The 26,542-nt window shown below is 48.2% G+C and overlaps 1 protein-coding gene across 2 annotated transcripts in view; it reads right to left on the bottom strand.

Annotated features, from left to right (window-relative positions):
• NEMP1 (nuclear envelope integral membrane protein 1) overlaps positions 1 to 26,318 on the bottom strand; it is a 139,814-nt gene extending 113,496 nt beyond the window's left edge. The window contains exons 1-2 of one of the 2 annotated variants that reach the window (XM_033938017.1): positions 26,044 to 26,318; positions 12,946 to 13,070 (exon numbers count right to left, since the gene is read on the bottom strand). In XM_033938017.1, the coding sequence (XP_033793908.1) occupies positions 12,946 to 13,070; positions 26,044 to 26,149 (231 nt within the window). In that variant the 5' untranslated portion in view covers positions 26,150 to 26,318. The remainder of the gene's footprint in view (positions 1 to 12,945; positions 13,071 to 26,043) is intronic. The other variant, XM_033938018.1, reaches the window with a different exon arrangement.
• Positions 26,319 to 26,542: the final 224 nt, after the last annotated feature.

Here is a 26,542-nt window from a genome sequence, read left to right as displayed (position 1 = left end):
CCAGTGTCAGTCCGGTCTGAGCATAACAGAATGATATGCACGCTGCCAGCCAATTAGACAACGTACGTTTAGAAACAGGACGTCCCAATTTATTTGGATCAAAGGACAGAAAGAGTTGAGGGAATGATCTGTGAGGCTTAGTACGGTCTAAATAGTAAGCCAAAGCCCTCTTACAGTCCAAAGTATGTAAAGCCTGTTCCCCAGAATGAGAGTGAGGTTTTGGAAAAAAGACAGGCAGAACAATGGATTGGTTGAGATGGAATTCAGAGACAACCTTCGGGAGAAACTTTGGATGAGTACGCAGAACCACCTTGTCATGATGAAAGACTGTAAAAGGTGGATCCGACACTAGTGCATGGAGCTCACTGACCCTCCTGGCAGAGGTAAGAGCAATAAGAAAAAGCACCTTCCAAGTGAGAAACTTGAAAGAAGCAGTAGCCAAGGGTTCAAATGGAGGCTTCATTAAAGCGGAAAGAACTACATTAAGATCCCAGATCACAGGAGGGGCTTTAAGAGGTGGTTTCACATTAAAAAGACCCCGCATGAACCTGGACACTAAGGGATGAGCTGAGAGGAGTTTTCCATGGATTGGCTCATGAAAAGCTGCTATAGCACTAAGATGGACTCTGATTGAAGTGGACTTGAGGCCAGAGTCTGACAAAGAAAGGAGATAATCCAACAATGTCTCCACTGCAAGGGAAGTGGGATCATAATGATGGAGAAAACACCATGAAGAAAACCGTGTCCACTTCTGATGGTAACATTGAAGAGTGGCCGGTTTCCTGGAGGCATCCAGAATTGAACGAACAGGCTGAGACAAGAGTGTATCATGAGAAGTCAGCCCGAGAGATACCAAGCTGTCAGGTGCAGAGACTGTAGGTTGGGGTGTAGGAGAGTTTCCTGATGCTGAGTAAGCAGAGAAGGATACAGAGGCAGAAGAAAAGGTTCCCTGGAACTGAGTTGAAGTAGAAGGGAGAACCAATGTTGCCTGGGCCACCTCGGAGCAATCAGAATCATGGTTGCTTGATCCCTCTTGAGCTTGAATAAGGTTCTCAACATGAGAGGCAGAGGAGGGAAAGCGTACAGGAACAGATTGGACCAATCGAGGAGAAAAGCATCCGCTGCCAGACGGTGAGGTGAGTAGAGTCTGGAGCAGAATAGGGGCAGCTGATGATTGTGCGGAGCTGCAAAGAGGTCTATCTGAGGGGTGCCCCATTGAGCGAAGATGGATTGTAGAGTTACCGGATCTATTGTCCATTCGTGAGGTTGGAGAACTCTGCTGAGCTTGTCCGCTAAGGAATTCTCCTCTCCCTGAATGTAAATAGCTTTCAGGAATAGATGGTGATTTACGGCCCAAGTCCAGATCTTTTGGGCTTCCTGGCATAAGAGGCGAGAGCCCGTCCCACCCTGTTTGTTGATGTAGTACATCGCAACTTGATTGTCTGTGCACAACAGGACAACTTGAGGAAAAAGAAGATGTTGGAAGGCCTTGAGGGCATAAAACATCGCTCTGAGTTCCAGGAAATTGATGTGACGCTTCTTTTCCTGGGCAGTCCAAAGACCTTGAGTTTGGAACTCGTTCAAATGAGCTCCCCATGCATAAGGGGAGGCATCGGTGGTGATGACTAGTTGATGAGGAGGTTGATGGAACAGAAGACCTCTGGACAGATTTGAGGATACCAACCACCATTGTAGAGACTGACGAAGAGATGATGTCACAGATATGTGACGTGAGCAAGGATCCGTCGCTTGGGACCACTGGGTAGCTAGTGTCCATTGAGGAGTGCGCAGGTGAAGACGTGCAAGAGGCGTGACATGAACTGTGGAGGCCATGTGACCCAAGAGAATCATCATTTGCTTTGCTGTGATGGAACGCTGTGGAAGCACCTGTTGACATAGAGAGTGAAGCGTTTGAAGACGATTGGACGGCAGGAACGCTCTCATGAGGATTGTGTCCAAGACAGCTCCTATGAATTGAAGTCTCTGAGTGGGGATGAGATGAGATTTGGGTAGATTGATCTCGAACCCCAGAAGTTGAAGAAACCTGATGGTTTGGTTGGTGGCCAGGAGAACAGTCTGAGATGAATTGGCCTTTATCAACCAATCGTCCAGGTAAGGAAAGACCTGAAGGTGGTGAGATCGCAGGAAGGCAGCCACCACAATCAGACATTTGGTGAATACTCTCGGAGAGGAGGCAAGACCGAAGGGTAGCACCTTGTATTGGTAATGACAACGATTGATCATGAAGCGTAGGTATTGTCTGGAGGCCAGATTGACCGGTATATGAGTGTACGCTTCTTTGAGATCGAGAGAACATAGCCAGTCGCCTTGATTTAGAAGAGGATAAAGAGTGGCTAGAGAGAGCATTTTGAACTTTTCTTTGACCAAACATTTGTTGAGATCGCGGAGATCTAGAATTGGTCTGAGATCTCCTGTTTTTTTGGGGACTAAAAAGTAACGGGAGTAGAATCCCTGTCCCTTTTGATCTAGAGGAACCTCCTCTATGGCGTTCAAAAGGAGAAGGGATTGAACCTCCTGGAGAAGAAGGAAAGACTGATTGTGCGAAGCAGACTCTTTTGGTTGACTTGGAGGAGGTAGAGTTTGAAAGTTGAGAGAATAGCCGTGGTGGATGATGTTCAGAACCCACTGATCTGACGTGATAAGTTCCCAACGGCTTATGAAATAAGAAAGACGTCCTCCTATAGGCTGTGGAAGTTGAGTAGGAGGGAGAAGACTGGCTATGTTCTGGAGAACCAAGTCAAAAGGGTTGAGTAGACTTTTGTGCAGGAGTAGATTTTACCTGCTGTTGTTGCTGAGGTTGTCTAGCAGTTGGACGCTGTTGCCTCTGACGCCTAGGTTGTTGAGCAGTTTGAGGCAGAGGGCGAGCCACAAATCTACGTTGGTAGGTTGATTGTGGACGAAAGGGCCTAGTTGGTGGAGGCTTCTTAGTTTTAAGAAGCGTGTCCCATCTGGTCTCATGAGCTGATAATTTCTGGGTAGTGGAGTCCATGGAATCTCCAAACAGCTCATCCCCTAAGCAAGGTGTATTGGCTAGCCTATCCTGGTGATTAACGTCCAGTTCTGAAACACGAAGCCAGGCTAGCCTTCGCATGGCCACTGAGATGGCCGTGGCTCTGGAGGTCAGCTCGAAAGTATCATAGATAGATCTTACCATGAATTTTCGAAGCTGTAAAAGAGATGAACAAGTGTGGTGAAAAGCAGACTTTTTCCTATCAGGAAGATATTTCTCAAAAGCAGTGATATTTTGTATTAAGTGCTTAAGATAAAAAGAGAAATGGAATGCATAATTTCCTGATCGATTTGCTAACATAGCATTTTGGTATAGCCTTTTACCAAACTTGTCCATAGATTTGCCCTCTCTGCCAGGAGGGACTGAGGCATATACACTAGCCCCTTTGGACTTTTTCAAAGTGGACTCAACCAAAAGGGACTCATGAGCTAATTGGGGCTTGTCAAACCCAGGAATAGGAATGACTTTATACAAGGAATCCAACTTTTTAGGCGCTCCAGGAATAGTTAAAGGAGATTCCAGATTTTTATAAAACGTCTCTCTCAATATATCATGGAGAGGGAGTTTAAGGTATTCCTTTGGAGGCTGGTCAAAGTCCAAGGCATCAAGGAAAGCCTTGGATTTCTTTGACTCAGCCTCCAAAGGAATGGAGAGAGAATTACACATTTCCTTCAAAAATGAAGAAAAGGAAGATACATCTGGTTTAGAGGAGGCTTCTAAAAGAGACGGGTCCTCATCACCAGAAGAGCATTCTCCCTCCGAAAGAAGAGGATCCTCCGAGTCACCCCATAAGTCAGGGTCTCGAACCTGAGAACTCCGGTCTCGAGACTCTGGAGTGGAAGGCTCTAAATGCCGGGACTTGTGAAGAGACTTCCCTGACCTGCCCGATTCGGTACCGGGAGATGCTACAGTACGCACCGGAGCCGAAGTTTGTACAGCTTGATGGTGAGCTCTCGGCTCCGGCGCCAGAATCGGCATGGAGACCGAGGAAACCGACTGTACCGGTACCGATAGAGTGGACGTCGATAAAATAGGACGGTCCACTATCGGTACCGGTGGCTCAGACCGGACTGGTACCGGCAAATTCGATGCCAGGGCTGGAGGTAGGAGGTGCTGTAGCTGTTCTTTAAGTTGTTCCTTTAGAACAGCAGCTATACGCTCCTCAAGGGAAGGCACCGGTACCGTCTTTTTCTTTAATGGTACCTTCGGTGCCGCTCTACGCTCCGAGGATGAGGACCCCGATGTCGAGGGGCTCACCTCTATTGGAGCGGAGCGCTTCCGTGGGCGCCTCGAGGTCGACAGAATTGGACTCGCTGCCATCGAGACCGGAGGACGCTCCAACGGGGAAGGCTTCTTAGCCGGCTTACCTGGAGTCGACACCGCCGCGGTATCGCGTGGTGTCGATGATGTGGGTGCCGACTGCGCCGGTGCCGAAGTCGGTGCCGGTGTAGAATCAGACATCTCGGCACCAAACAATAATTTTTGTTGAATCTCTCGATTTTTGAGAGTTCTCTTTTTTAAAGTTGCACAGCGGGTGCAGGTTGACGCTCGATGGTCGGGACCAAGACACTGGAGACACCAATTATGAGGATCAGTTAGTGAAATTGGTCGTGCACACCGCTGGCACTTTTTGAAGCCGGGTTGGGGGGGCATGAATGTAAAAACGGCTTCAGCCAAATCGAAGGCCGAGGCCTCGATGGTGGCTAAAGGCCCCGCCGGGGCAAGGCCGAAAAACAGGCAAAAAAACAAAAAGTTTTTTTTTTTTTTTTTTTTTTAAGAAAGAAAATAAAGAAAAAAGGAAAGGAAATAATATTCCTCAAAAAGTTTACGCGAGCGGGAAGTTCACAAAAAATCCTCTCACAACAGCCGTTGAGAGAGACGCGTCTTCTTAGCTCCGCGGAAACTAAGAAACTGGGGACCGCGCGCCTATGTCGGGCGGGAAGGCACTCGCGCGTGCGCGGTGCGGTCTACCAGAACTTTCTAAGTTCTTAGAGTGCAATCACTCTAAAATTGTCCGTACCGGGGCTCCGTCGGTGCCGTCACCCATCAGTCAAGAATAGCTGCCTGCTTGTCCTGGGATAACTGGTGTATTGCCTGGAGGCACGAAAATTACTGCTTTAAAACACTAACTACAGCATTTACAGGTATATCTAGATATTCAGTGTCAGGTGGTATGTAGATACTAGCATTCATAGTTTCATAGTTTATTTGAATTTTGATTAAACGCTTCTCCAGGGATACAAAGCGTTGTACATTATAATTTAAAATAGATAGGGGACGAACAATAAATATTAAACATAGACCAACAAAACAAACTTACTTATGACATGAGAACAGTGGGATAAAATGGAAGAACTACAATTTACTATGAAAGAGCACATAAAAGGAAAGTACAGTAGGGAAAAAGGGACAAATTAAATAATGCAGAATTAAATACATTGAAATTAAATGCATTGAATATACAGTAGCCACTAGAAGTTATCTGGGTACTACTAGAACCAAACTTGTCCAGATAGTTAAGCATGTACTGGTGTGGAATATTGGTGGTACCTTAATAACTGAGTTCTGACTCTCAATTACCCCAGAACTACATGAATGGTCAGTAAAGATTTTGACAGCATCATCCAGATAACATTGGTGAAAATATGGGTATGGCCCTAGGGAATGGCACTTATCCAGGCAGAAAGCACAGTTACTTACCGTAACAGTTGTTATCCAGGGACAGCAGGCAGATATTCCCACATATGGGTGACGTCACCGACGGAGCCCCGCAGCGGACAGCCTCGAAAGCAAACTTGCTTGAAGATCTCGAACTTTCGAGTACTGCACCGCGCCTGCGCGCGTGCCTTCCCGCCCGAACTAGGGGGCGCATCTCCTGAGAGGATCCTCAGTTCAGATACCTAGCCAAGAAGCCAACCAGGGGAGGTGGGAGGGTTGTGGGAATATCTGCCTGCTGTCCCTGGATAACAACTGTTACGGTAAGTAACTGTGCTTTATCCCAGGACAAGCAGGCAGCATATTCCCACATATGGGTGACCTCCAAGCTAAGTAAAAAGGGATGGAGGGAAGTTGGCAATTTACGAAAAAAGATTATGCAAAACAGATTGGCCAAAATGGCCATCCCTCCTGGATAAAGTATCCAGACAGTAATGAGAGGTGAAAGTATGAACCGAGGACCAAGTGGCAGCCTTGCAGATTTCCTCAATAGGAGTTGATCGGAGGAAAGCTACAGATGCCGCCATAGCTCTAACCTTATGGCCCGTCACTCGACCTTGTAGAGGAAGACCAGCCTGAGCATAACAAAAAGAAATGCAAGCAGCCATCCAGTTGGAGATGGTACGCTTCGATATAGGACGACCCAACCTGTTTGGATCAAAGGATATGAAAAGTTGAGGAGACGTTCTGTGAATCTGAGTGCGTTGCAGGTAGAAAGCCAAAGCACGTTTACAGTCCAAGGTATGAAGAGCCGCTTCTCCTGGGTGAGAGTGAGGCTTTGGAAAAAATACAGGTAGAACAATAGACTGATTGATGTGAAATTCTGAAACAACTTTAGGCAAGAATTTAGGATGAGTACGGAGAACAACCTTGTCATGGTGAAAAACTGTGAAAGGTGGATCAGCCACTAGCGCTTGTAACTCACTGACACGACGAGCAGAAGTGAGAGCAATGAGGAACACAGCTTTCCAAGTGAGATACTTGAGATGAGCTTTGTCAAGTGGTTCAAAAGGAGATTTCATAAGTTGAGCTAAAACAACATTGAGATCCCAAACCACAGGAGGTGGTTTAAGAGGAGGATGTAGATTGAGAAGTCCTTTCATAAAACGAGAAATCATAGGATGTGCAGAAAGGGATTTGCCCTCCAAAGGCTGATGAAAAGCAGCTATAGCACTAAGATGGACTCGGATAGATGTAGTCTGAAGTCCAGATTGTGATAAATGAAGTAAATAGTCCAGAACTGATGTCAATGAAGCGGATCTGGGTGGTAAATTATGTGTAGAACACCAAGCAGAAAATCTTGTCCACTTTTGACCATAACATTGCCTAGTGGATGGTTTTCTGGAAGCAAGTAAAATATCTTGAACAGACGGAGAGAATTGAGAAAAGTCTGTTACAGAGAAAGGTACCAAGCTGTCAAATGTAGAGACTGTAGATTGGGATGAAGCAAAGATCCTTGATTCTGCGTGAGTAGAGAAGGAAATATTGGTAGAAGTAGAGGCTCCCTGGTGCTGAGTTGAAGTAGAAGGGAGAACCAAGGTTGCCTGGGCCACCGAGGAGCTATCAGAATCATGGTGGCCCGGTCTGATTTCAACTTGACTAGAGTCTTGAGAATCAGAGGAAACGGAGGAAAAGCATAAAGGAACTGATTCCTCCAGTCCAGTAGAAACGCATCCGCTTCGAGACGTTGAGGAGTATAGATGCGGGAGCAAAACTGAGGCAGTTTGAAGTTGAGAGGTGACGCAAACAGATCTATCTGTGGAGTCCCCCAACGAGCAAAAATTTGGCGAAGAGTAGGAGAATTGAGTGTCCATTCGTGAGGTTGTAGAAGACGACTCAATTTGTCCGCCAAATAGTTGTGTTGACCCTGAATGTAAACTGCTCTGAGGAAGATGTTGTGGAGAATCGCCCACTGCCACAATTTCAGAGCCTCTTGACAGAGGGAGTGAGATCCCGTCCCTCCCTGTTTGTTGACATAATACATGGCTACTTGGTTGTCGGTACGTACTAGAATCACCATGTCGTGAAGAAGATGCTGAAAAGCTTTGAGAGCATAGAATATCGCTCTGAGTTCCAACAGATTTATAGGACACCTCCGGTCTGCTTGGGTCCAGAGCCCTTGAGTGCAAAGACCGTCCACATGGGCTCCCCAGGCATACATTGACGAGTCGGTTGTGAGGACCTTCTGATGAGGAAGAGGGTAAAACATGAAACCTCTTGAAAGATTCAAAGAGAGCATCCACCAACGGAGAGACTTCTTTAATGAAGGAGTGATGGAAATTAGTCGAGTTGGTGGATCCACTGATTGTTGCCATTGAGATGCCAGTGTCCATTGAGGAATGCGAAGATGAAGCCTGGCAAAAGGAACTACATGAACTGTAGAGGCCATGTGACCGAGCAGAACCATCATTTTCCTTGCTGGAACAGTGGAAAGTTGGAAGAATTGTTGAGAAATTTGAAGGAGTGCATCCTGACGTGGTTGTGGAAGGTATGCTCTCAGTTTGATAGTGTCCAGAGTTGCTCCTATGAACTGGAGAGACTGAGAAGGAATCAGTTGAGATTTGGGAAAATTGATGTGAAATCCCAGACTTTGAAGAAAGAGAATAGTCTGTTGGGTCGCTACAATAACCTCTGAAAGAGAGGGAGCCTTGATGAGCCAGTCGTCTAGGTATGGAAATACTTGGAGACCCTGGTTGCGAAGAGCTGCAGCTACAACCACAAGGCATTTTGTGAAAACTCTGGGGGAAGAAGCCAGTCCGAAGGGGAGAACTTTGTATTGAAGATGAAGATTTCCTACTTGGAATCTGAGGTACTTGCGAAAAGCTGGATGAATGGGGATATGAGTATAGGCCTCTTTGAGATCGAGGGAGCACATCCAATCCCCTTGATCCATCAAGGAATATAGAGTTGGCAGAGTGAGCATTCGAAATTTCTCTTTGACTAGAAATTTGTTGAGAGCTCTGAGATCCAAAATCGGTCGCAAATCCCCCGTCTTTTTGGGAACTAGAAAATAACGGGAGTAGAATCCCGAGTTCCTTTGGGAGAGAGGAACTTCCTCTACAGCTCGCAGGAGAAGAAGAGCCCGAGCTTCTTGAAGAAGAAGAGGAAGATGCGACTGATTTGAAAGACACTCTCTTGGATGGCGATCTGGAGGCACCTGAAGGAGTCGAAGAGAGTATCCCTCTCTGATAATGGTAAGTACCCAGAGATCTGATGTTATGAGCTCCCATTGATGATAAAAATTGGACAGGCGACCCCCTATGGGGAGGGGAGAATTTGGAAACAGAGAAATTTGAATGCTCAAGTTGAGATTGTCAAAAAGACTGAGCAGGCTTAGTGTTAGCAGGGGTCTGTGACTTTTGTTGTCGTTGTTGTGGAGGAGGCCGACGAGCAGGAGGTCTAGAAAAAGCAGGAGTTGTTTTCTGTGGAGAGCGACGTGGAGTTTGTTTGAAACCTCTAGTTGGTGCAGGTTTAGGTTTTGGACGGATGAGGGAAGCAAAAGAGCGCTCATGTTCTGAAAGACGCTTTGTAGCTGCCTCAATAGAGTCATCGAATAATTCATTTCCTTGACATGGAAGATTAGCCAATCTATCCTGAAGGTTAGGATCCATGTCCACTATCCGTAACCATGCTAATCTACGCATAGCTACTGCAAATGCCGAGACTCTAGACGAGAGTTCAAAGGCATCATAGGAAGCTTGTAGCATGAATAGTCTCAATTGAGAAAGAGTCTTAAGGATATTCTTAAATTCTGATAGACGATTGGTGGAGACATCCGGGTAAAAGGAAGACAAAATCTTTAAAAAATGATTGAAATAGGACGTAAAAATGTAATTATAATTCAGAACTCTATTTGCCATCATAGAATTCTGGTATAAACGTCGACCAAATTTATCCATGGTACGGCCTTCCCTACCAGGAGGAACTGAAGCATAAATTTTGGAGGGATGTGCTTTCTTCAATGATGATTCTACCACTAGAGATTGATGAGAAAGTTGAGACTTTTCATATCCTTTAGATGGAACCGTTCTGTAACGAGATCCACATCAACACGGATTTACCAGGGGAAGGTCCTGCCAATCTAATCTGATTGACTTCTTTGATTGGGTGACCAATCATCTGGATGCCGGTGAGTCCCTTGACGTGATATATTTGGACTTCAGCAAAGCTTTTGATAGCGTCCCACACCGCAGGCTGTTGAACAAACTAAAATCAATGGGATTAGGGGATACATTCACTACATGGGTAAAGGATTGGCTAGATGGTAGGCTTCAAAGGGTGATGGTAAACGGTACCCCCTCCAAAATGTCAGCAGTGATGAGTGGAGTACCTCAGGGCTCCGTCTTAGGGCCGATTCTATTCAATTTATTCATAGGAGATTTGACCCAAGGACTTAGAGGAAAAGTATCACTGTTTGCCGACGATGCCAAACTATGCAACATAGTTGGCAAAAGCAGTGTGCCTGACTTTATGACGCAGGACCTAAGACAGCTCGAGCAGTGGTCATCAACTTGGCAGCTAGGCTTCAATGCTAAAAAATGTAAAATAATGCATCTAGGCAAAAAAAATCCACACAGAACTTACACACTAAATGGTGAAACCTTGTCCAGGACCACGATGGAACGTGATTTAGGAGTGATCATTAGCGACGATATGAAGGCTGCCAATCAGGTAGAGAAGGCTTCATCCAAGGCAAGACAAATGATGGGCTGTATCCGTAGGGGTTTTGTCAGCAGAAAACCTGAAGTAATAATGCCACTGTACAGATCCATGGTGAGACCTCATCTCGAGTATTGTGTTCAATTCTGGAGACCACACTACCGAAAAGATGTGTTGAGAATTGAGTCGGTTCAGCGAATGGCTACCAGGATGGTTTTGGGGCTCAGGGATCTCACGTATGAAGAAAGGTTAAAAAAACTGCGGATGTACTCATTGGAGGAGCGAAGACAGAGAGGAGACATGATTGAAACCTTTAAGTATATTACTGGGCGTATAGTGGTGAAAGATGATATCTTCAGTCTTACGGGGCCCTCGGTAACCAGAGGACACTCGCTGAAAATCAGGGGAGGGAAATTTCAGGGTGATGCTAGGAAGTACTTCTTCACCGAAAGGGTGGTCGATCATTGGAACGAGCTGCCTCAGCGGGTGATTGAGGCCAGCAGCGTGTTAGATTTCAAGAGGAAATGGGATATTCATGTGGGATCTCTAAGAGAGTAAGAATCAGGGAGTGGGTCATTGGTATGGGCAGACTCGATGGGCTATAGCCCTTTTCTGCCGTCAATTTCTATGTTTCTATGTTTCTATGAGATTCCAATTTAGATGGGATGGCAGTGATAGAATAAGGAGTCTCCATATTGCGAGTGAAGGTCTGCTGGAGAACAGGAGTCATAGGCAATCTGAGTGATTCTTTAGGAGGATGGGGAAGCTCCATATCCGCCAAGTACTCAGGAGTATATTTAGAGTCTGAATGAAGGTCTAGTTTGAGAGCTTGGCCCATATCAAAAATAAATTTGGCAAAAGAAACTGATTTTGGGTCAGATGATTCTTCAGGAGAGCCACTGCGAGATTTATGTTGTACTGAGTAGGATGGAGAATTTTCTCTAGAGTATGTGGAAATGTCCGATTCCATACGCACAGTAGGAGAAGAAGCTGTACTGTGAAGTGGAGTAAGAGAATGTTTCCTCTTCAGACTCCTGGATGGAGAAGTACCCGGTGTACGTGGTACAGAATGAGTCGAGGTGTGTGGAGAACTGTCTCGACGGACTGGCTTCGATGGGGTTCTGGATCGAGAAGAGCTTCGAGTGGAGGCTCGATGTCGAGAACCCTGCTTCGTCTTCGAAGGACGAGACAAAGAAGCCTCGGTATCCAACGTCGAAGACTCTCTCCGAAGCTTGGAGGCCCCATGTCTGGAATGCTTCGACCGATGCTTCGGAGGAGGTGAGCCCGGAGACGACTCCGATGAAGAAATATTTTTCGGTGTCCGGGATCGGCTTCGGGAGACTGGAAGCTCCGGTTGAGTAACAGGCTGGTCAACCCGAGGCAAGGTCGAGGACGGGACCAGTTGAGCCACCAAAGAATTAATTTGAGTGGTGAGGATAGATTTTAACATGTCCTCCAGCATCGGCACCGAGACAGAAGGTTCTGACCTCGTATGTGCAGCAGTACGCTCCGAAGAGGGCGACCTCGAAGGTGAGTATTCCCTTATCTTGGAGGTACGCTTTGAAAGTGGTCGCGCCGAGGACTCTGGTGGCTTCTTGGATACGGCACCTGAAAGGGAACTCGGAGACTTACCCCCCGTAGAAGGCTTCGTGGAAGACGTCGTCTTCGAGGCAACCGAAGTAGAAGAGGTCGAGGCCTTCGAGACCGAAACTCCAGCCGGAGTCTGGGTCGAGGCCTTCGAGACCACAGGTGTCGAGGTCGTCGGAGTCGAGGCCTTCGAGACCGGTGCAGCCGCCACGGTCGAGGCCGGCTCCGAGGATTGCTCCATACCGAAAAGTTGAAAAAATTGAGCACAACGCCGCCGAAAAGCTCGTGGAGTGAGGGTAAAGCAGCGATGACAATCTTCTGGGGAATGAGAGGAACCCAGGCACTGTAAACAACGGCAGTGGGGATCGGTGACCGAAATCACCCGATTACACTGTCGACAACGTTTAAACCCGGTAAGAGGCCGGGACATGGAAAAAATAAAGTCCGTGTCGAACGAAGGAGCCTAGGCCTAGGCCCAAAGCTCGACGGCCGAACTGAAAAGGAAAAAAGAATATACTTTTTTTTTTTTTTTTTTTTTTTTAAACACGAAAAATAAAAGATAAAAGATAAAATGAACACAGCGACCGACTTAAATTAAAAGAAACAGCCGCGGTGAAGAGAAGGCAATGCTGCAGAGAAAGAAAACGTGTCTTCTTGTCTCCGCGGAAATAAACGAACTGAGGATCCTCTCAGGAGATGCGCCCCCTAGTTCGGGCGGGAAGGCACGCGCGCAGGCGCGGTGCAGTACTCGAAAGTTCGAGATCTTCAAGCAAGTTTGCTTTCGAGGCTGTCCGCTGCGGGGCTCCGTCGGTGACGTCACCCATATGTGGGAATATGCTGCCTGCTTGTCCTGGGATAAGCCACTGTTACCCAGATAAGTGCCCATGAATATCAGGGCCTGTATGTCCAGCAGTGTTAAAGAAACAAGCAGTAGAAATAATGCAAATACTTACTTGTATCTTAGTCCAGCTATGATGCCATTTGGGAGTCACTGTATTCTTATGACAGAAGAACTGAGGTTTATCATTTGTGACTGATACACCTTCCTTGAGGGATACCACTTTTGTTTGACTTTGATCTATACAAATGACAAGACAGACATGGGTCATATTGCTAGCCATAAAACTTAACTTTTATTTTCTATTTGCTGGTACAGATTTTCTGTCACAGGATCATCCTCTATAATAAAACCCTAAGCACACATGTGCCCTTAGGGTTTTGTGATCCCTGCCACCGTGGTATCTGCCTCCGTGCTGAATTCGATTTCCAAACACAGAGGCAAGGAGAACACACCGGCAACTCCCCCCTCCCACTCTCACTCATCAACTGCTGCTGTTCCTCTTCAAAGCAGCCTGCTGAGGATCGCCGGTCGGCTGTAGCAAACCTCGCAGGCCGCTCTTCATCTCGGTAGCACATCCCTCTGATGCGATTCCGTACGTCAGAGGGATGTGCTACCCAATTAGCATGTAGCAATACAAATGCACTAACTGGTTAGCGCAGGAAAGCAATGTTACTTACCGTAACAGTTGTTATCCAGGGACAGCAGGCAGCTATTTTCACTAGTGGGTGATGTCATCCGACAGAGCCCCGATACGGACATCTTGCAAGCATGTCTTGCTTGAAGAAACTCAGAAGTTTCGAGATGCCCGCACCGCGAATGTGCCAGTGCCTTCCCGCCCGATGCTCCGGGCGTGTCTCCTCAGTTCAGGTAGCTAGCAGAGAAGCCAACCCAGGGGAGGTGGGTGGGACGTGAGAATAGCTGCCTGCTGTCACTGGATAACAACTGTTACGGTAAGTAATATTGCTTTATCCCAGGACAAGCAGGCAGGTATTCTCACTAGTGGGTGACCTCCAAGCTAACCTCAATGGGATGGAGGGAGAGTTGGCAACTTAGGAGAACAAATTTTGTAACACAGTTTGGCCAAACTGCCCATCCCGTCTGGAGAAAGTATCCAGACAATAATGAGAGGTGAACGTATGAACTGAGGACCAAGTGGCAGCCCTACAAATCTCCTAAATCGGTGTCGATCTGAGGAAGGCTACAGAGGCTGCCATTGCTCTGACCTTATGGGCTGTGACCTTACAGGGAAGGGGTAATCCAGCCTGCGCATAGCAGAAAGAGATACAAGCCGCCATCCAGTTGGAGATGGTGCGCTTCGATACAGGTCGTCCCAACTTGTTTGGATCAAAGGAGACGAAAAGTTGAGGAGCAGTTCTGTGTGGTTTGGTGCGATCCAAGTAGAAAGCCAAAGCACGTTTACAGTCCAGAGTGTGAAGAGCTGATTCTCCAGGATGAGAATGAGGCTTTGGAAAGAACACTGGAAGCACAATGGATTGGTTGAGGTGAAATTCAGAGACCACTTTAGGCAGGAATTTCGGGAGAGTGCGGAGGACCACCTTGTCATGATGGAATACTGTGAAAGGTGGGTCCGCCACCAAGGCCTGAAGCTCACTGACCCTGCGAGCAGATGTGAGGGCCACCAGAAAAACCACTTTCCAAGTGAGAAACTTTAGTGGAGCCTTGCTCAGAGGCTCAAAAGGAGGTTTCATAAGCTGAGAAAGGACAACATTTAGATCCCAAACCACTGGAGGCGGTTTGAGAGGAGGATTGACATGAAAAAGTCCTTTCATAAATCTGAAAACCACAGGACGAGAAGAGAGAGGTTTCCCTTGTAGAGGCTGATGGAAAGCCGCAATAGCACTCAGGTGGACTCGTATAGATGTCGACTTGAGACCAGACTGAGACAGATGTAAAAGATAGTCCAAAACAGAGGATAGGGAGGCTCGCTGAGGCTCCTTAGAATTGGAAATACACCATGAAGAAAATCTAGTCCATTTTTGGGAGTAGCATTGACGAGTAGCAGGCTTCCTGGAAGCCTCCAAGACATCCCTCACCGCCTGGGAAACTGGTGCGGAGTTACGTTGAGAGGAAACAAGCTGTCAGGTGGAGAGACTGCAGGTTGGGATGAAGCAGAGACCCCTGATGCTGAGTAAGCAGTGAAGGAAACACTGGAAGTAGGTAAGGTTCCCTGCTGCTGAGTTGAAGTAGAAGGGAGAACCAAGGTTGCCTGGGCCACCGAGGAGCTATCAGAATCATGGTGGCATGGTCGGACTTCAGCTTGACCAGAGTCTTTTGAATGAGAGGGAATGGCGGAAACGCATACAGAAAGCGATTCCCCCAATCCAGCAGAAAAGCATCTGCCTCGAGGCGATGAGGAGCGTAGATCCTGGAGCAAAACTGAGGCAGCTTGAAATTGTGGGGAGCCGCAAAGAGGTCTATCTGAGGCGTTCCCCACTGAGCAAAGATCTGATGAAGGGGCTTGGAGTGGAGTGTCCATTCGTGAGGCTGGAGAAGACGACTCAGTTTGTCCGCCAAGACATTGTCCTTCCCCTGAATGTAGACAGCTTTGAGGAAGGTGTTGTGGCGAACCGCCCAATCCCAGACTCTGAGAGCTTCCTGGCAGAGGGAGGCCGAGCCCGTGCCCCCTTGCTTGTTGACATAATACATGGCGACCTGATTGTCGGTGCGAATGAGGACCACCATGTCGTGAAGCAGATGTTGAAAAGCTTGAAGAGCATTGAAGATGGCTCTGAGCTCCAGAAGATTGATTTGATGGAGTCGGTCCGCACAGGTCCAGAATCCCTGAGTGCGAAGCCCATCCAGATGAGCCACCCAGGCATAGGTCGAGGAATCGGTAGTGAGAACCTTCTGATGAGGAGGAGTGTGAAACAGCAAACCTCTGGATAGATTTGAAGAGGTCATCCACCAAAGTAGAGACTGCCGAAGAGCAGGAGTGACTATGATGTGTCGAGTCAACGGGTCTGACACTTGAGTCCATTGAGAAGCTAGGGTCCACTGAGGAATTCTGAGATGGAGCCTGGCAAAGGGCGTCACATGAACTGTAGAGGCCATGTGGCCCAGGAGGACCATCATGTGTCTCGCTGAGATGGACTGGCGAGAAGATACAGACTGGCAGAGACAAAGAAGGGCATCCATGCGCTGAGGAGGAAGGAATGCTCGAAACTGGATGGTGTCCAGTACCGCCCCGATGAAGGGAATTGACTGGGTAGGCTGCAGATGAGATTTGGGAAAATTGATCTCGAAGCCTAGGATCTGCAGGAAGCAGATCGTGGTCAAGGTCGCCGAAATGACCTTTGGAGCTGACGGGGCCTTGATGAACCAGTCGTTGAGGTATGGAAATACCTGAAGACCCTAGTTCCGGAGTGCAGCAGCCACCACCACCAGACACTTCGTGAAGACTCTGGGAGATGAGGATAGGCCGAATGGAAGCACTCGATACTGCAGATGTAGATGTCCCACCCGAAATCTGAGGAACCTGCGGGAGGCCGGATGAATGGGAATGTGAGTGTAGGCCTCCTTGAGATCCAGAGAGCATAACCAGTCGTTCTGCTCGAGGAGAGGGTAGAGAGAAGCAAGTGTCAGCATGCGAAACCTCTCCTTGACTAGGAATTTGTTGAGGGCCCTGAGGTCCAAAATGGGTCGCAGGTCGCCCGTCTTCTTCGATACAAGGAAGTACCAGGAGTAAAACCCCTGGTTCAGTTGGTCCGTCAGGACCGGCTCCACGGCACGAAGCCGGAGCAAAGCCTGAGCTTCCTGGAGAAGAAGGGCGGTCTGAGTCAAGTTGGAAGGATACTCTCTTGGAGGGTGGTCCGGAGGGACCCGATGGAAATGAAGAGAGTATCCTTCCTTGATGATAGTAAGGACCCAGAGGTCGGTTGTTACGGCCTCCCAGTGATGATAAAAATGATGGAGGTGCCCTCCGATGGGAAAAACAGGGGGAGGCAGAACGAGGTTGGTTATGCCCTCGACGAGACAGTCAAAAAGGCTGAGTGGTCTTAGGGACAGCAGGCGATTGAGACTTAGGCTGATCCTTTTGGGGAGGCTGACGCTTCGCCGGTTGCCTCGCAGGAGGAGTTTGCCTCGGCTGATAACGCCTCTGATAAATCAACGGCGGACGAGAAGGTCGAGACTGCTGAGGCCTAGGCTTCGGCCGAAGGATAGATTGGAAGGACTTTTCGTGGTCAGACAACTTCTTCGTGACAGTCTCGATGGATTCGTCAAAAAGATCTGCCCCAGCACACGGGACGTTTGCCAGGCGGTCCTGAAGATTCGGGTCCATATCAATAGTCCGCAACCAGGCCAACCGGCGCATCGCCACCGAGCAGGCCGCCGCTCGGGCGGAGAGCTCGAACGCATCATAGGCAGATTGCATTAACTGAAGCCGAAGTTGGGACAGCGAAGCAACCACTTCCTCAAACTCAAACCTAGTCTGGGATTCGATGTAAGGTGTGAACTTCCGAAGCACAGGCAGAAAAAATTCCAAGTAGGCTGCAAAGTGGAAATTGTAATTCAGGACTCGAGACGCCATCATCGAATTCTGATAGATGCGTCGACCAAACTTATCCATGGTTCTGCCCTCACGGCCCGGAGGCACTGAAGCATAGACCTGGCCAGGATGAGACCGCTTGAGCGAGGATTCAACCAGGAGGGACTGGTGAGAAAGCCGAGGACCCTCGAAGCCTTTATGATGCACCGTGCGGTACCGCGCATCCAATTTGCCAGGGACCGCAGGGATAGAGTAAGGAGACTCGAAGCATCGCATGAAGGTCTGGTCGAGGAGCTTGTGCAGGGGAAGCCGCAAGGACTCTGCCGGAGGACGAGGCAAGTGCATGGTATCGAGGTACTCTTTGGAATATCGAGACCCAGCATCGAGAGTAATGTCCATGTCATCCGCCATCTGCCTGAGGAACGATGAAAAGGACAGTTGGTCTGCCGTCGCCGGTCTGCGAGACGGACTAGAAGAAGAAGAGGCTTCAGGCTCCAGAGAGGCCTGCGAGCAATAGGACGAGTAGAAAACCTCGGGGTCCTCGAACTCCGGGCCCGGAGGAGGAGACCCAGTCGAAGCAGCATACCCCAACCGAGGCAATTTCTTCTGAGGCGAGACGGTCGAGTGTCGAGAGGAATGCTTCGAAGAATGTCTGGATCGATGCCCCTCCCGATGCCTGGAAGGGGATCGAACCCGTCTGTGAGAAACTGGGTCAGACGCCTCCAAGGAGCAGATTGGACTCGATGCCGTCGATCGCAGAGGCGGCAGAGTCGGAGGCTCCCCCGACGACGCCCAGGTTTGATAGGGGGTTCGGAAGAACTCGTCCTGCTTCCTGCTAGCCCAGGACTGGGTGGCCCCGAAGGTGGACGCCACACTGAGTCATGGGGCGGAGTAATCGGTTCCAAGGGAGGCAGGTCACTAAACGAAGCCGGGGCCGAAACCGGTGTTTACGACGCCGGTTTCAGGAGGCCCGAAGCAGCCGGGGAGGCAGAGGGCTTCGCAGAAGGAGTCGAAGCACCTGTCGATGTCGAAGCTGCAGGATCCAATGAAGCTTCCATCTTGAACATGGACTCCCACAGCAGACAACAACGCTTAAACGCTCTCGCCGTCAGAGTGGAGCAAGGCCGGCACGATTTCGGGAAGTGATCCGGTCCCAGACACTGTAAGCAGCGTCGATGAGGGTCCGTGAGCGAAATCGCGCGCTGGCACTTGCTACACTTTTTAAAACCGGTGATCGGCCGGGACATAGGCCGGAAAAGTTCCGCCGCAAGGTCGAAGGCGCGGGGGCCCCAGCCACGCGGCCGACCCGGTATCTGAAGGAAAAATTTATTTTTTTTTTTAAAAAGAAATCAAAGAAAGAAATAAATGCACAGGAGAGCCAAAAGAACTCAACCCGCGGCAAAAAAGAAGGCAAAAAAAGAGATTCAATGGGCGCAAATTGAAGATAGACTTCTCAGCTCCGCAGAAGAAAAAGAACTGAGGAGACACGCCCGGAGCATCGGGCGGGAAGGCACTGGCGCATGCGCGGTGCGGGCATCTCGAAACTTCTGAGTTTCTTCAAGCAAGACATGCTTGCAAGAAGTCCGTATCGGGGCTCTGTCGGATGACATCACCCACTAGTGAGAATACCTGCCTGCTTGTCCTGGGATAATGACCATTATCAACCCAATAATCCCCCCCCCCCCAAAAAAAAAGAGCCAAAAGATTAGTGCATGGTTAGTACACTACATCCCTAAGCAAACACAGAATGCATTAGAAAGTGGTCTCAAACTCAAACCCTTTGCAGGGCCACATTTTGGATTTGTAGGTACTTGGAGGGCCTCAGAAAAAATAGTTAATGTCTTATTAAAGAAAAAACAATTTTGCCTGAGGTAAAACTCTTTATAGTTTATAAATCTTTCCTTTTGGCTAAATCTTAATAATAGTATTGTAATTTATAGCTAAAGAAACATATGATCAAGAAACTGTTTTACTTTTGTGATTATGATAAACATACCAAAAGTACCTTAAGTTTGAGACCACTGCATTAGAGAGACTCGATGCTGAAGATGCCTGCGATGCTGTATAGAGTACTCAATGATGAAATTAAGAGTCCTTCATCAGAAGATAGAATGCAACACCAACATACAAATCAAAAATTACCATATTTTTCGCTCCATAAGATGCACCTTATATTTAGAGGATGAAAACAAGAAAAATACCCATTCTGAACCAAATTCTCCATGCCAGGCTCTGCATGCTGTCCCTCCTCCCTGGCAGGCTCTGTACCCTGTCCCCCCCTCTGTTGGTCTAGTGGTAGGCCGGAACAGGGCGGACAGGGACAAGAGCACAGATGTCAAGGCAAATGGCTTTTTAAAATATGCAAAGCCACCTCATAACTATAGAAAAAGACAAATATAGTGCAAAATATAGACAGCAGATATAAATTCTCAAAACTGACACATTTTGATCACTAAATTGAAAATAAAATCATATTTCCTACCTTTGTTGTCTGGTGATTTTTCTTTCCTTCCTCAGGCCCAACAATTGTGCCTTCCTCCCTCCCTCTTATGTTCCCCTCACTGCCTTCCAACCTTTGTCCTCTCCCCCACCTTCCTCAGGCCCAACAATTGCCCCTTCCTCCCTCCTATGTTCCCCTCACTGCCTCCAAGCCTTTGTCCTCTTCTCCCCCCAAGCCTGCCCACCCACTGGATTTAATTACCTCCCACTACTGCCGCTGTGAAGACACATCGCCGAAGAGTGAGGGCTCCAGGCCGGACAAAACAGCAGTGGCGGGGGATGCCTAGCTCAGCAGCGGGTCAAACTCCAGTCAGCGCAGCACCGCAAGCCATGGCCTTGCTGTGGCCCGAGAGCATGGGACGAGAAGGGAGCCAGCAGCGCTTCACTTCCTCTGAACAGAACGAATTGCTGGGAAGGGCCAGGCGGGTGCAGCGATTGCATGCCACCGGCCCAGAAGCCTTACCCCCGTCAATTCTGAAGTTGAGGTAAGGCTTCTTTGCCGGAGGCGTGCAATCGCTGCACCCGCCTGGCCTTTCCCTTCCTCTACTTGCGGCGGCTAGTGAGCAACAAGTAGCAGCAGCGGCGGGCAGCAAACCCTGATCTAAATAAGGTAACGGGGGGGGGGGGGTATTCACTCCATAGGACGCACCCTTTTTTCCACCCACTTTTTTTGGGGAAAAAAGTGCGTCTTATGGAGCGAAAAATATGGTGAATCATGGAGAATATCCACCTTATTACAGATAGAACAGGTGTTCATTTAAAAAACATGGCATAGGGACCAAGGCCAAATGATTATGTCAAATGTTTAAGAGGAATCAGTATTGTAGAATGTTTGAGTTTATACCTGTCTCTGAATTTAGTAGAGTTATAGTTTACCTCTGCCAAGGAGAAACAAGTATATTATGTTGAATTAATCATGGGAGCAAAAAAGCTCTAGATCAGTAGCGTAGCAAGGGTAGAAGATGCCTGGAGTGGTGGCACCCTCTTCTCCTCCCCCACCTCTTTAAATCTTTGCCAGCATGAGCAGCTTCTCTGGCTTGCTGCTCCTGCCCATGTTGGCTTTCCCTCTGATGTCACTTCCTGGCTTTGCGATACCAAGGATGCTACATAAGGAAACAGGGAGAAGCCACTTCAGACAGCAGACTGGCAAGCGAACAGCAATGGATGCAGCAGACAAAAGCAGGATGTTGAGCTACCCAGTTTTCTGCACCGTTTGCCATATGTATGACTACCTCCCCTCTGGGAGGCGGTCTTATGTATGCACTCGATGCGAAGAACCGGAGGGCCTGAAGAAACAAGTTAGACTCCTGGAAGGCAGAATACTGGAACTAGAAGCACTTCGAGCAGTGAAGGAGAACAGAGAGGCAAAAAACTTCAAGACGGAGGAAACCATTGAGGAAGAAGTCCGGGAGTTAGAGAAGTTCATCGAGGGAGGCTGTGGAAAATTATCAGCAACAGTGGAACTGCCAAGATACACCTACAATGAGTGAGGACCATCTGGAGAACAACCACAAAGAAGAAATAGGTGATACAGCAGCGAGACCTGGAAACAGCGGAGGGAACCCACAGGAAGATGAGTCCGGTGCAAGCCAATGACAGGATGAGGAAAGATGGAAGTGTACAGAGGACACAGACCTACGGCTGAAGAGATCGACATACACCGGGGACATGGACCTGCGGCTGGAGAGACAAGACAAGATAGAGAGGACAGCAATCGTCGTGGGGAACTCCATCATCAGTCAAGTCAACAGCCACATAGCGGGAGGAAGACAGGATCAACTGGTGACCTGCCTACTGGGAGCCAAGATAGAAAATATAGTGAGCCACATCGACAGCGTGGAAGAGGAAGATACGGCGGTGGTGATCCATGTGGGGGCAAATAACATGAGCAACAGGAACTACAGCAGGGAAGTACTGAAGGACCAGTTCTGGATGCTAGGAAGGAAGCTGAAGACCAGAACGCCGAGGGTAGCGTTCTCAGAGATCCTGCCAGTACCCAGGGGCGATGAGAAGAGGCAGATGGAGCTGCAAGCAGTCAACGTGTGGATGAAGTGCTGGTGTGAGGAAGAAGGATTCCACTTTGTGCGCAACTGGACACATTCTGGGGTAAGAGCAAGATACAGGAAGGATGGACTCCACCTCAGCGGAGACGGAACGAGGCTACTTGCAAGCAACATCAAGCAGGAAATTGAGAAGTTTTTAAACTAGGAAAAAGGATAAGCTGACAGTCGACCAAGAGTCGATGGTTCAGGAAATGGTATACCCAGAGGATACCGTGCAGGAAGATTATGCAAGGCAGAAATCCTGACAGATCGAAAGGGACACAATAGGGAAGAAATGCAAGAAAGTAACAGGCCACAAACTCAAGTGTTTGTACATGAATGCCAGGAGCCTAAAAAAATAAGATGGGGGAATTGGAAGCTATGGCACAAAAAAATAACCTTGACATCATCGGCATCACGGAAACATGGCATCACGGAAACATGGTGGAATGAGGAAAACGTTTGGGAAACTGTGCTACCAGGATACAAGCTATATCGCAGAGACAGAGTGGGTCAAAAAGGTGGTAGTATTGCCCTATACGTTAAAGAGGGAATTGAGACTACCAGAGAGATCACACCGGAAACAAAAAATAAGGTAAAGTCTCTATGGGCCAAAATTCCAGGAACAAATAGAATGGAAACGAAGATCAGCATCTACTACCGACTCCCAGGGCAGTTCGAAGAAACTGATGGAGAAATGACGGACGAGTTTAAACGCAACTGCAAGGGAGGCAATGCAATTATCATGGGCGACTGCAATTATCCGGGGATAGACTGGAACCTAGGCACCTCTGGCTGCAGTACGGAGACCAATTTCCTAGTGCTGTAGGCGATTGCTTCTTGTCAACTTGTCAAGGAAATACGAGAGGAAATGCAATTCTGGACTTAAATTCTAAATGGACTACGAGGACCGGCACAAGGTGTAGAAGTAGAAGGGACGATGAGAAGCAGTGATCGCAATATGATCCACTTCAACCTGGATATGGGGGCAAAACATCGATCCAGAACAACGGCCACGGCACTGAACTTCCGAAAAGGGAATTTCGAAGGGATGAGACTCATGGTGGGGAAGAAGATTAAGAAGAGGATAAGCAATGTAAAAAAGCTTGAGTAAGCATTGTCCCTTTTTAAGGACAGTCACTGAGGCGCAAAATCTATATATACCGCTTATCAACAAGGGATCCAAGAGGAAAAAGAACTAGAAACCGGCATGGCTCACTGTAGTGGTGAAAGAAGCGATCAGAGACAAGAAGACTTTGTTTAAGGAATGGAAAAGGTCAAAAACGGGCAAAAACTGGAAAAAGCATTAACAACATCAAAGCAAGTACCATAAGGCAGTAAGAGGGGCCAAAAGAGACTACGAGGAAAAAATAACCAAGGAGGAAAAAAAACTTCAAGCCATTCTTTCGATATATTAAGGGGAAAACAACCCGTGAAGGAAGTGGTGGGGCCATTGGATGACCATGGAATAAATGAGTGCTAAAGTAGGACAAAGCCATCGCCAACAAGCTGAACACATTTTTTGCGTCTGTATTTACCAAAGAGGATATACACAACATACAAAAACCAACAGGCTATACGCAGGAAACGAAGATGGAAAACTGACTGGGTTGACAGTCAGTCTAGAAGAGGTATGCAGGCAGATTGATAGGTTTAAAAATGAGAAATCCCCAGGACCGGATAGCATCCATCCGAGGGTAATCAAGGAACTGAAAGGGGCTATAGCTGAACTGCTTCAACTAATAGCCAATCTGTCGATCAAATCGGGAAGGATTCCAGAAGACTGGAAAGTGGCAAATGTTACGCCGATCATCAAGAAAGGCTCGAGGGGAGATCCGGGAAACTAGATACCGATGAGTCTGACCTCGGTACCGGGAAAGATGGTAGATGCGCTAATAAAGGACTGCATCATTGACCACCTTGAAAGACACAATCTGATGAGGACCAGCCAGCATGGCTTCAGTAAAGGAAGATCTTGCTTGATGAATTTGCTGCACTTCTTCGAGGGAGTAAACAGGCAGATAGACAAGGGTGACCCAGTCGACATTGTATATCTGGATTTTCAGAAGGCGTTCGACAAGGTCCCGCATGAACGACAGCTTTGAAAAATTGCGAGCCATGGAATCGAGGGTGAAATACTCACGTGGATTAAAAAGTGGTTGGCAGATAGGAAACAGAGAGTGGAGGTAAATGGACAATATTCGGACTGGAAAAGCATCACGAGTGGAGTGCCGCAAGGTTCGGTGCTTGGACCTGTGTTCTTCAACATATTTAAAAACGACCTGGAAATTGGTACGACGAGCGAGGTGATTAAATCTGCAGACGATACGAAGTTATTTAGAGTAGTGAAGACACAGAAGGATTGCGAAGACCTGTAACGTGACATAAACATGCTCAAGAACTGGGCCGCGACATGGCAAATGAGGTTTAACGTGGATAAGTGTAAAGTGATGCATGTCGGTAACAAAAATCTTATACGCGAGTATAGGATGTCTGGTGCAGTACTCGGAGAGACCCCCAGGAAAGAGATTTGGGAGTACTGGTTGACAGGTCGATGAAGCTGTCCACGCAATGTGCGGTGGCGGTGATAAGGGCCAACAGAATGCTAGGAATGATTAAGAAGGGGATCACAAATAGATCGGAGAAGGTTACCATGCCGCTGTACCGGGCCATGGTACGTCCCCACCTGGAATACTGCATCTAGCACTAGTTGCTGTACATGAAGAAGGACACAGTACTACTCGAAAGGGTCCAGAGAAGAGCGAACAAATTAGTTAAGGGGCTGGAGGAGTTGTCGTACAGTGAGAGATTAGAGAAACTGGGCCTCTTCTCCCTTGAAAAGAGGAGACAGAGGGAACATGATCAAAACATTCAAGAAAATGAAGGGAATAGACTTTGTAAATAAAGACAGGTTGTTCACCCTCTCCAAGGTAGGGAGAATGAGAGGGCACTCTCTAAAGTTAAAGGGGGATAGATTCTGTACAAACCTAAGGAAGTTCTTCTTCACCCAGAGTGGTGGAAAACTGGAACACTCTTCGGAGGCTGTTATAGGGAGAAAACACCCTCCAGGGATTCAAGACAAAGTTGGACAAGTTCCTGTTGAACCAGAACGTATGCAGGTAATGCTAGACTCAATAGGGCACTGGCGTTTGGCCTAAGGGCCGCCACGGGAGCGGACTGCTGGGAATGATGGACCACTGGTCTGACCCAGCAGCAGCAATTCTTATGTTCTTATGATTTCAGAGGGAGCCAGGCCAGCTAGAGCAGCAGGCCAGAGTAGTTGCTCATGCTGGCAAAGATTTTAAAGATGTATGGGGGTTGGGGAAGGGAGGATGTGAGCATGGAATTGGGGGGGGGGGCAGAGAAGTGCCAGTGCCCCTACCAAGATGGAGTCCAGGGTAGTACAAACCCCCCCCCCCTACACCACTGCTCTAGCTGTTTTGAAGAATGAAATACCACAATTAGTTAGTACAGAGATTGGAGAAACAGCTGAATTCAGGCCCAGAGTGGACAAAAACATATAAACACTGAACCTCTCAAGAACAACATATAGAAGAAATGTACCATGATTGGTAAAAGCCCCCCAAAATCCTTTTGAGCGTGGAAGGCTGAGCTAACTTGCACATAACCGACTACAACCAGTCTTACTTCCAAGGTAAACTTTTGAGCATCGGAGCCCCCCCTAAGTAAAGCCTACCACAGTCTAGCATGTGCCCTTCCGCTATTCCCGTTATACAGCCTATCTAATTTCCAACTTATGCTTAAAACACCTTCACCTCCAACGCATTCTACGGCGATAGTTAGCAGTAAATCTGTCTGACAGTCTTTTGAAGTCATACTCCACGTGCTTCGGCTCAAGAGGTAAATTCATTTCCGTCACAGTATGCTAACCCATTCAGAGAAAACCCATCAACAAGGAACGGCGCAGACTCCATTTAATAAATACCCCATTTAAAACAAGAAAGCCCCTTAAAATCCATTCATCTCAAATATCGGGGGGGGGTAACACTTAAACCCCCCAGACTCGCCTCCCCACTACCCCCAGAGTGACTGTAAACTCCCCCACCCCGGTAGAGGAACTCAATGAAACCAAAACGTTCTTTCTGACTCGGGTAAAAATGACAGGAACGTTCTCCACTGTCGACACCGCTGCAGCCTGTACCTGCGGCTGCCGGGCTGCAGAGAACGAAGAGCAGCGGCAACAGCGCCAAGGCCGCCACGCTAGTCCCCGGAGGCTCCCCGGCTGCAGCAGCCCGCTTCAGCCCCATCGCAGCCGATGCCGCAACTTCTACGGCAGTCGCGACGATGGCCGTCGCGTAACACCACCCTTCTCTAAGAGGCACCGCCCACCAAAATACGTAACCGCCTGGTAACCGGAATGCATCTTTCAGAGCAACCCGTCATCTCCAAGTGCTGGCCTCACTGAGACGTCATCGCGTAAAAAGGGAGGGACGTATTTCAAAGGGCCAACCGAAATAAAGGTGGTTGTGGGGGTGTTCTATTTTGGGGGGAAAAGTGACGGTAACGCGTCACGCAAGTCTTTGGTTGGCTAGCAGGAACCAATCAACAAGATAAGGCGGTTCACGCGGCGGCTGGGATGCAGAGTGTCTGTTACCGAGTGGCGGGAAATAGGATTGATAAGATTGTAACTACGGTATGTC

This window comes from Geotrypetes seraphini, chromosome 3, assembly GCF_902459505.1.
Source record: "Geotrypetes seraphini chromosome 3, aGeoSer1.1, whole genome shotgun sequence".
Taxonomy (NCBI): Eukaryota; Metazoa; Chordata; class Amphibia; order Gymnophiona; family Dermophiidae; genus Geotrypetes; species Geotrypetes seraphini.
Note: the sequence above shows the minus strand (reverse complement) of the source record. Positions and strands in the feature narration are given on the sequence as shown.